The sequence below is a fragment of the Coptis chinensis genome, chromosome 6 (assembly GCF_015680905.1).
Source record: "Coptis chinensis isolate HL-2020 chromosome 6, ASM1568090v1, whole genome shotgun sequence".
NCBI lineage: Eukaryota > Viridiplantae > Streptophyta > Magnoliopsida > Ranunculales > Ranunculaceae > Coptis > Coptis chinensis.
The window spans coordinates 14,123,896-14,133,468 of NC_141461.1; the positions used below are offsets into that span (position 1 = coordinate 14,123,896).

A 9,573-nucleotide genomic window follows, 5' to 3' on the forward strand; every position below is an offset into this window, starting at 1 on the left:
GGGTATATATGTTTGATTTATATTTAACTAGAATAACTGCCGTGCAGTGCGTAAACGGAGAGTAGTGGGAGAGATAGAGAGAAGAGAGAATGAGGACAGAAAGAAACCTACCAAATGGTCCGCTCACTTGACTATCATTCTATCAACACCTGAATACGTGACTACTGCCACTTATAAATCACAGATTTCTACAAGAAGCACCAATAGGAAAACACGGATGAGTTGCTGATGTGAGGAACTGGAAAGTCGAAACTCGTACTCAATTCATTAAGATTGCGAAAGAAAAAAATGATTAAGGTATTTGTTTACATTTACATGAAAAAACGAAAAGTGTAATCGAACAATCCTACAAAACTGATCATATTCCCTTGCCCGAATAAGTTAAATGCTGGGCCAAATATCAGTAATAACTCATATATGATGCTAAAGGTGTTGCAACTGTCGCCTAACTGGAAGAGTCGGCCAATAAATAACTAGCACAACATGACTGATACATCTGTATTATCAGTTGTTGGATGTTATGAACCTTGAAAGAGCTCATCAGTAATCCTGTCTGAGAGGTGCTTCGCCCAAAGTTCATATTGTCTCAGCACTCTTCCCTTCCATGTCAATTCCTTCACTTCTAACAACTCTGTTTCTTATCAAGAGGACCAAAATGAATATCGAAAAGGCTTCACATATAGAACAAACAATATTAGTTAAGTTTAAATTTTCTAGAATATGAGTCCCTTTTCTTCTCTACGATTTAATGACTAATTCTGATGCCAACAGATTGGAATCTCAATACAAATCTATCAATCAACAATGACATTTAAAAAAATACAAATCTATCAATCACTGACCTCTGCCATCAGGTATTTCCAATTCCAAGCTGCTTCAGAGAGTCGGGGCCAATGAGGAAAATACGCCTAGGGGTTTGGTATCTGAAAACCACCACTCCTTTATATGCCGTTCTAGGGATACCATCCTGGAAACAAAAGTATAATTCAAAACGTGCGAAAAATTTAATTTCTTATGTAGCAAAATGATGCAAGAACTGAACTTAGGGAAGAAAACATAAAGAATAAGCAAACAAGCCAAGTTGGATGGCAGTTCCACAGGATGTATTATATAGGATAATAGCAAGTAAAATTTAAGAGAAGTTATAATGGCTTATAAAAGTTGATATATAAGTTTAATAGCATCAAGCACTTATCACGTTTAAGGTATCAGCAAACATATAGAGAAATTGTTTTTGTGTGTGCCTGTGACTCTGCCATTGTAGTTATACTTGATTAGAAGTTCTGCATAATCGAGACTCGTGAATCGTGATCAGTCTGTTCACTCGACAAATCACGAGTTATGTTTTAAGGACACTTTGAGGCTGAGATATAGATATTCATATGACTCTAAGCCTGTGCAGTTAAATCGCTACTCGTTTGAAGAGTGAGTAGCGAGTAGGTGTAATCAGTCGGGGATTAATCGGCATTAATCGGGCAATTTTTCATAACTCTATTTCTTTACAAATACTTGTTAATATATTTAACATTGAAATACCAACATAATGGAGCCAATTAAGAACCCAATCAATCAATAAACAATCAAAACACTCAATCAACTAAAATAAATATGATTAAAGTGTAGATCAACTAATTGTCTGGTAAGAGGGAGAAGGGGGGTAAAGAACCTTGGTCTTTACGTGCCCCCCATTCATAATCGACAACCGGGGTATCTCGTAACCACGGTCGGTCAAATCATAGCCGGCATGCGATTCCCATTGTCACTCCTAGACGTCGAAGTGTGCAACCACTTTCACATTTCCCCCTACCAAGGAATCGGTAATTTCTGGAGGATAATGTACGCTGGAAACCATTATAACAAATCCAGAGAACCCAAGATAACACTTCGTGACATCATATCTCATTAATATATAAAATAGAGTACCAAGGATGTGAGCCTAGGGTACCATTCTTTCTGTGTGCGTCCCAGGAAACAATCATTCATAGTCTGCATTACCACCTTGGACAAGGCCTGACACCACTCCTTGTACGTTTCAGGGAACTTCATGTCTGCGGACATCCCAAGCGATACGACTCTTTCTCATCTAGCTTTTCTTACCAGTGGTGAGTGTCCCTACTTATCTCCCTTCATATGTGAGATATATTCCGCTAACTGAATGTCTATTTTTCCCTTGCACAGGCTGGAAGGCTGATTCTAAGTCACGCATCTACGCGGGTATTACTTCGCCCGTCTTTCAACAACTCCGTAGCTGGGGGTATACACAATCAGAAGTCCTCGGTATAAAGAACCCTTCTCCCTCTTACCAGCCGTCCATCTGTCTGCCACCCTTGGTCTTAAATAGTGAACACAATCAATAAACAATCAAAACACTCGAATCGGCGAAATGTCAAGTTCGATGTTTAACAGTGAAATAGTGAACACAATTATTCAGCTAATCAGCACGTATTAATCAGCTAATCGGCCGACTACTTGGGGAGTTTTTGAGCCCGATTGTCATTGGGAATTAAATTGTTAGTCGGGTCGGCTAAGCAGCGAGTACTCAACGATTTAACTGCCCAGCTCTAGGCCAAATATTTCCACTTCGTCAATCAGTGACTTACATAAATAGTGTCAATCTCAAAGAGGAACTTTATCGAGAAGAAGAAAGCTAGACAGAAGAAAAATATAAAGAGAATGCAAAATAGGAGAATGGATTACCTTCCATTCTTCAAATATTCCAAACTGACGAGCTATGCGCTCAAAATCTGCCTGGTCTTTGTACTGGATGCGCACATCACCATCAATATTATATGCCTTGAGGACGACATCACTTCCATGAACAGGTGTTGCATTTGACACAATGTTGCCAAAGTGCCTTACGTAATTTTCCTGCCAAAAAAAGGTATTTATGGATTACAGGAAAATAAGAGTAACACTTTCACTGCGTGCCATTTGTGAAATAATTTACCTCCATCAAATAGCTCAGATCCATTGATTTCCAATCAACCTTTGGAAAGAACAAAAAAATAGGATCAAACAAATACATTTAAGACATACATATAAGACTGTTGAAAATAATATGATGGCAAAAACAAAAATTACTCACATGACCGTCATTCATCTTAATAGGCTCCAGGTATTGCTTGAAGAACTGCCCCATACTAGAACCCTGCAACCCAAAATCAAGGAATTGACTGATTCTGAACTCAAAAGACTTTCTATAAAGCACAACACAAAGGAACAAAAGCCAAATATAGGCATAATGAAAACAAGCTGCATTCACACTACTAAAGTAGTCTAACAGAATAAACTGGAGTTTATCAACACAGTTGTATTTCTATAATCAAAGACAAGATTAGTAGTACGATGCTAGGAATAGTTGAATATTGATTAGACAAGCTGTATCTTTCTAGAGTCTTCTGCTCAAAAGAGGTTTGCATATTAGAAATTTCCTTGAAAAGATGGGAGATTAAATATTTTGGACTTAACTATTTCAGAACCTCAAGAGAAGTGTTGGGTCACATGCTGATCTGAATCTGAAGGATCTATTTGAAAGGACCTTGTGTTCCAAATGATTACAGAGACAACATATGTCACGTCTCAAATGAACATATAATGTATTAATGCAGATAATTATGTAAAGTGAAATATCACTAACTAGTCAGAAAAAGGAAAAGGAAAAGCATCAACATGGGATAGTCCTTTTCTGATTATAAAATGACGGTTCTTTAGATTTGCATATCAAGTAAAGATACATACATGTTCACCAAAATTGTAAGTCCTGCACACTTCTGGACGTACAAACTGTCGGCCTTTGTGGTTCTCTTTTAATCTTAGCCAGTCATCCCAGTAAGTGTAATATTGTCAAGGAAAAGTGATGGAACATAGACAAGAAATATTTCAAAATATGATTTAAGAACTAGAACACAGTATGCCAAGAAGGATATGCCCTAGGCCACTTCGGTGATAGCTCATCCCATGTAGATTTTGTCAACATCCATCCAAGTCCGGGAAAGAAATCTGAACGGTATAGACTATCTGCAGGAAATTTCAAAGAGCTGTTTATGAAAAAAAAAGGCATGTCCAAGTAACATTAACTTTGTTCTGATGTCTAAAAGATGATGAATGAAATGAGATAATATTGCAGTTATTTTGTAACTTACTGGCATCATGAACAAATTGCTTCTGCCCATTGTCGTTCCATGAGGAAACTGCCATAATGGTCCTGTTACAATACCATATCAAGCAACATGGCATAAGAGAACATTTAGGGTTAGCAAGACTTGAGCTTAAGTAATCAAAAGAAGAAGAAAAGTACCCCATCCAAGCTTTAGTTCATCAAAAAAACATACTTATCCTTTTCAAGTAGAGTTGCTGCAGCCTCAAAGTAGTCGAAAAAGTCCACAGATATCTCCATGTCATCTGTCTTTCAAACAGATATTTTATTACATACATGTCGCTGACATTGTATAGTTCCATAAAAGATGGAAACAAAAGTATAATCAGTAAGAACATTTCTGGTCACCTTCCAAGATGATTACTCTGGCGAAGTTATGCTTGTAAAACAATTCATCCAATGCCCATTTGTAGTGACCTGGAACAATAATGATTCAGTGGTGAAAAATAAAGAAAGAGCAGGAGATAAAGCAATCATTACTTGCAATTTTGTAGTATGCGATCAACTCCCCTGGCCTTTCAGTATGAACTTGACCAAAATCCAAATGCTGCAGTTAAACGAAATAAGTCACTGGAGTAGCTTGAATTTGTCTTCTTGAATATTCAAATTTGATATATTCTATTTCTATCTTTAAAGGTGTTTATATATATTCTGTGTAGGAAATGGAATATAAAACACATTTGTTAACAGAGCATACTAATGTTAGTACTATGCTGAATTTACCAACCATACTTGCAGTGTGCATAGTTAATGCAGAGGGAATGGCGGAACCACTGCCTGTTCTGGTGTGTGTGTGTTTGCTAAATGGGAATTTTTATTAGTGTATGTGTGTCCGTTGTTATATGTGTGGTCCCTTTAACATCAGCTTGGGCATTTGGTATAAAGAGTTCCATTTATTTGAAAATTTCCCCCATCAGGAACCAGCAATCACGTGATTCCTTGCCATAGCGTGTATCTTGGCGTTGGAGGGATGTAAGAAAGAAAATTAATGAGCACTCAAGAAAGAAAGAAAGAATTGCTTCTTTACAAAGACCCATGGATTACCACAATATGCAACCTGCAACTTTGGGCGTAATCCAAACCTGAAGGGCTCAACCAGACTCAGGTCTTGAAATAGCTGACATATTTTGCACTTACAGTTTGCTTCAGGTTAAGATTGGAAGAGCCGAATACGGAATACAATACTATATATACCAAGTATATTGAATAAACTAAAAAACAAAACTAAGTCGGTGATGTATTTTTTTATAAACTACTTTCAGTTATCTCTGGTACAACTTTTATCCGTTTTTCTTAACATCATATTCATATATAACGATTACTAGCAAGGAATATAAAGTTAACATCAAACTCCACATTTGAACTAGAACCAGATACACACCCAAGTTTGATATTTGCCCCAAATATTTTCAAACACAAAGAGACCTAAAGTTCACCTGCATATAAGTAAGCTGGTTGTAACTTAAAGCTTTCTTCTTCACATTTTCATCTGCCCCATCCTGAAAAAACATACAACCAGATTTTGTTGCAGCATTTCACACTACATACATTCAAGAGACAAGTCTTCCATGTTTGTCTCAATAAATAAATAGTAAAGTACAAAACGAATGTGGCACAGAGAAGGATTATGCATATAATTACCTGGGATACGAAAAGTGGGAACTTCGAAGCAACAGAGAGTTGATATCTGAAATATATGAATAATAGATATCTGAAGTCTGAATATATGGTAGTTAAGTAGGTGTGAAAGCACATTTTTCAAGACAATAATAGTGTTGAAAATAAGAAAGGTCGGGACAGTCATACTTTAAAATAGAATCAATTGTTCGTTCCAAATAATCTGGGCGACTGCAAGCCATTACCACAACAGCTGCCACTGGAACCTGAAAATTTCCAGAATGCAGGGAGGTTTGATATTGTACATGCTATATTTCTGAAACTTGAAGGGGGTCGGTGATATTGTACATGCTATATTCCAGAAAGTCTGTTCACCTGTACATTGTCAATTAATTTATGTACGCCTTTTCCTGCAACCAGAAAGTATAAAATTTTAAAACACAGATATGATAACAGATCTTAAAGTTGGGAACTCCAAATTTGAAAGTATGATTCACTAGAATAATAAGAAGAAAGAACCAAGTAACAGACAAATCGTGAGTACATACTTTCAAGATCTTGGAGGAGAGCTCTCAACTGTCCACACTCTTCATCTCGACGCTTTTTTTCTTCTGAAAATGCAGTAATTGTTAATTAAATAAGGACCAGACCAGTAATACAAATCTTGTTAGACAACAAGCGATAAAACAGCACTAGAAATGTTCCACAGACCAGATAATTACTGCTTACCAGAAACACAGCTATAAGCTATTATTCAAAACAATCTTATAATTTTTTATACAACTGTATCATATGAAGATATCTAGACCATGGATGTGTTTATCTGTATAGGACAATTCTATTTGAAGTTACACGATGTATTAACAATGTGTCAGCCACTCAGACTCATGTCACGTCAAAAACCTTAGTTAGTTCATTTTTTTTCTATGGGTAGTGGCCTCGCTCTCCTGGGCAAGATTCGTAATATTCACTGTTCCATGCTTGCTAGTTCGTCCTTGTTCTTTCCATATACATTCTTCTCATATTGAAACTACAGATAACTAGAGCTATAAGGAGATACAAGATTTAAAAATAAGGTTACTGTCGAAGCACCTAATTGCTAATTCCTTAAATTCGACTATTGTCTCTTTCCTCCTGTTGATCTCATTTCACCACAAAGGAAAGGACAATAATGAACAATATTTCATATAATTGCATATATTTGTGTCAAAATCATCCTTACATCTATTTTTAGAAGATTTGATTGTGTGAGTGGCTATGTTTGATTCAAAGAAACGAAATTCCTGTAAAATGAAGGGTGTTCCAGGAATCTTAATTCCTATAATCAAAGGCAACCTTCACTCTGTATTTCCTTTAGAGTTATATATACCATTTGTCAGCTAAAAAGCTATGTAATCAAATGTGCCACCTGGGCAGCTATGTACAGATATGGCCCTGACTCAAAACCTCACGCAAAATTTTCCTCTTCCATATTTTCATACTAAAATAAAGTAACAAAATATGAATTAAACAAAAGTCCAAGAAGCATACCTTCGAGCGCCACAATTCGGCCCTGTTGTACGCTAATTTGGTCAATCAATAACCGCGTTTGACTTGTACAGTGGCTCTCAGATTCAATCTGTTCAACAAACAACAGAATAACAATCTTATCAGAGTAGATAATCCTTGAATGCTTCCAATATGTATACCTAACCTAGAAGTGTTAGAAATCTGATGGTGCTAAATGTAACATAAACATACTGCAGCAGCGAGGCGGTCAGCATACCCAGATTGTGTAGCAAAAAGTCTCATCTAAATATAACAGAAACAAAAAACATAAAGCATATTTGATCATTAAAAATTCCACAAGCATGAATGCAATAATAATAATAATAATAATAATAATGGTTTAAAAGAAATGGGAAATTGAGGGGAAATAAATACAAGTACCTGGATGTAGATAAATGCGACTGCAGCAGCAATAAGAAGGATTCGAACATCGCATATGTTTCTTGCCATGCCCCCTTCCTTTTTCTCACTCATAAAATTAGCGGGTCTTTTTTACTAGTTTACCATCAGTGTTTATTTCAACAGATAGTGGTAAGTGAGGAACACTCACGTGGCCCAATGGGTCAGGTGAGTCTGACAAAATATAATATTTCTTTTGGACTGGCAGCATCAAAACTCAAAAGTCTAGTTTGATACTTTGATGGCGGTCTGACTGATTTGCTTGGTCAAGCCGTGACCAAGGAAGGAACAGAATTAGGATTTCTTGATTATCGAAAAAAAAAAAAAAAGGGATTCCTTGACTTACTCCTGTTATTTTCGGTAAAAAAGTACTTTACGTTTTGCGATATTTTATCATTTTATGTGTTATTATCCAATATCTACTGACATGAAGCTGACTGAAAGGTAGGCGTTCAAGCGAATATATCGGCACTGCATCAATATTAAATTTCATAACATTTTTTTTTATATAAAGATAGTTATTATAACAATTTCAAACTACAGTGTGGGAAAAGTTTGGGAAGTTTAAACTGCTCCACTCTTTTTTCTGCTCTGCTGCGGCTCAAAGCAGCTCATACCAAATTATTCCCCCCTCTTTTTTCACGTTCAAAATTCAAAATTTTTACTGAGCTAAGCTTATGCGGAGTAGTTTTAGTTGTCTTATTTCTTTGCTTCACGTTTTTAGTTGTTTTAGCTGTCTTAGTTCTCTGGCAATCTAGTCTCTGATAGCCTAAGCAGTTCTGGTAGATGGCATTGATAGATAGAGATGTAGAAGGGGAAGATGAACAAGGAGAGCTCTCAAGGGCCAGAATAGAGAAACTCCAAGCTGAAATGAAAAATTTATTTTGCTCTAAGGAAAAACATGTGGTGAAGATTGGCTGCAAAAACCCCAGAGAAGTCCTTACAGATCACACGACCTTGGTGGGGAAGCTATATGGGGGAAAACACATATCGCTACAGGACCTTGCAGATGAAGTGCATAGATGCTGGCAAATCAAGGGGGAGACCAAGATAGAAGTTATTTCAAAAGGTATCTATAAAATGGTTTTTGCTGAGGTAGAAGACTATCAGCATGTCAAGACAAATGGACCTTGGGTGATCCAAGGATTTATTCTCTCCATTAAGAAAGTAGATGATTTGGGTAGCATGGGAGAAGATCGAAACTTTGATAGAGTGGACTTCTGGGTGCAGACCTTTGGACTCCCAAGAGATCGCATAAATGAAAAAAATGTGCACACATTGGGTTCAACTCTGGGCAAAGTCAAGGGGATGGATCTTCATTGTTCAGCTGCATTCAAAAACCCTGTTGCAAGGGTGAGAGTGCGTATGGACATCAAAGAGAGATTGCTCAAAGGTATTGAGTTGAGTACGGAATTGGATGAAGTCCTCTGTGTCTCCTTCAAATATGAAAAGCTAGAAATCTTTTGCTACTTTTGTGGATGTATTGGGCATGATATACATTACTGTAGTATCAGAGAAAAACATAGTTTGGAGTTGAGGAAGCTGGGGGGTTCTCCTAGAGATATAAAGAACAATTTCTCTTTTGGTCTAAGAGCAAATGTTTTCTACAATGGCAATGCTGTGCCAATCCCAGCCTCGATTACTTTTTCAGGTCCTCCTCAAAAACCTAGGATGGATCAAATTCCAGCTAGGAACAGAACCCCCCCTGGGAAGAAGCTGTGGAAGGGTGATGGGCTATGGTCACCACCACTGAAGGATGCTCAGGTGGTGGCGAGTGTGGAGGTCAAGTCAAAGGGTAGGAGAGGGTATTTAGAGGAGGTTCGGCGACAGAAAACGGATACATCGATCCGGAT

At 37.1% G+C, this 9,573-nt stretch overlaps 1 protein-coding gene across 3 annotated transcripts; it reads right to left on the minus strand.

The window, feature by feature from the left end:
* Window positions 1-244: 244 nt before the first annotated feature.
* Window positions 245-8,107, minus strand: CGL1 (alpha-1,3-mannosyl-glycoprotein beta-1,2-N-acetylglucosaminyltransferase). 3 transcript variants are annotated; one of them, XM_086565131.1, is made up of 19 exons: window positions 7,703-8,107; window positions 7,514-7,564; window positions 7,304-7,391; window positions 6,322-6,384; window positions 6,149-6,183; window positions 5,963-6,039; window positions 5,798-5,843; window positions 5,593-5,655; window positions 4,637-4,703; window positions 4,505-4,573; window positions 4,332-4,401; window positions 4,143-4,204; window positions 3,927-4,017; window positions 3,739-3,832; window positions 3,086-3,148; window positions 2,948-2,986; window positions 2,698-2,868; window positions 843-967; window positions 245-631 (listed from the first exon to the last, which is right to left on the minus strand). In XM_086565131.1, exons 1-18 carry the CDS (start codon window positions 7,793-7,795, stop codon window positions 851-853), a joined length of 1,359 nt encoding a protein of 452 aa, XP_086421257.1. In that variant the 5' UTR covers window positions 7,796-8,107; the 3' UTR covers window positions 245-631; window positions 843-850. The 3 variants fall into 3 exon arrangements, with proteins under 3 accessions (XP_086421257.1, XP_086421256.1, XP_086421258.1); XM_086565130.1 differs by having other exon boundaries at window positions 245-671; window positions 7,703-7,878; XM_086565132.1 differs by having other exon boundaries at window positions 7,539-7,564; window positions 7,703-7,870.
* Window positions 8,108-9,573: the final 1,466 nt, after the last annotated feature.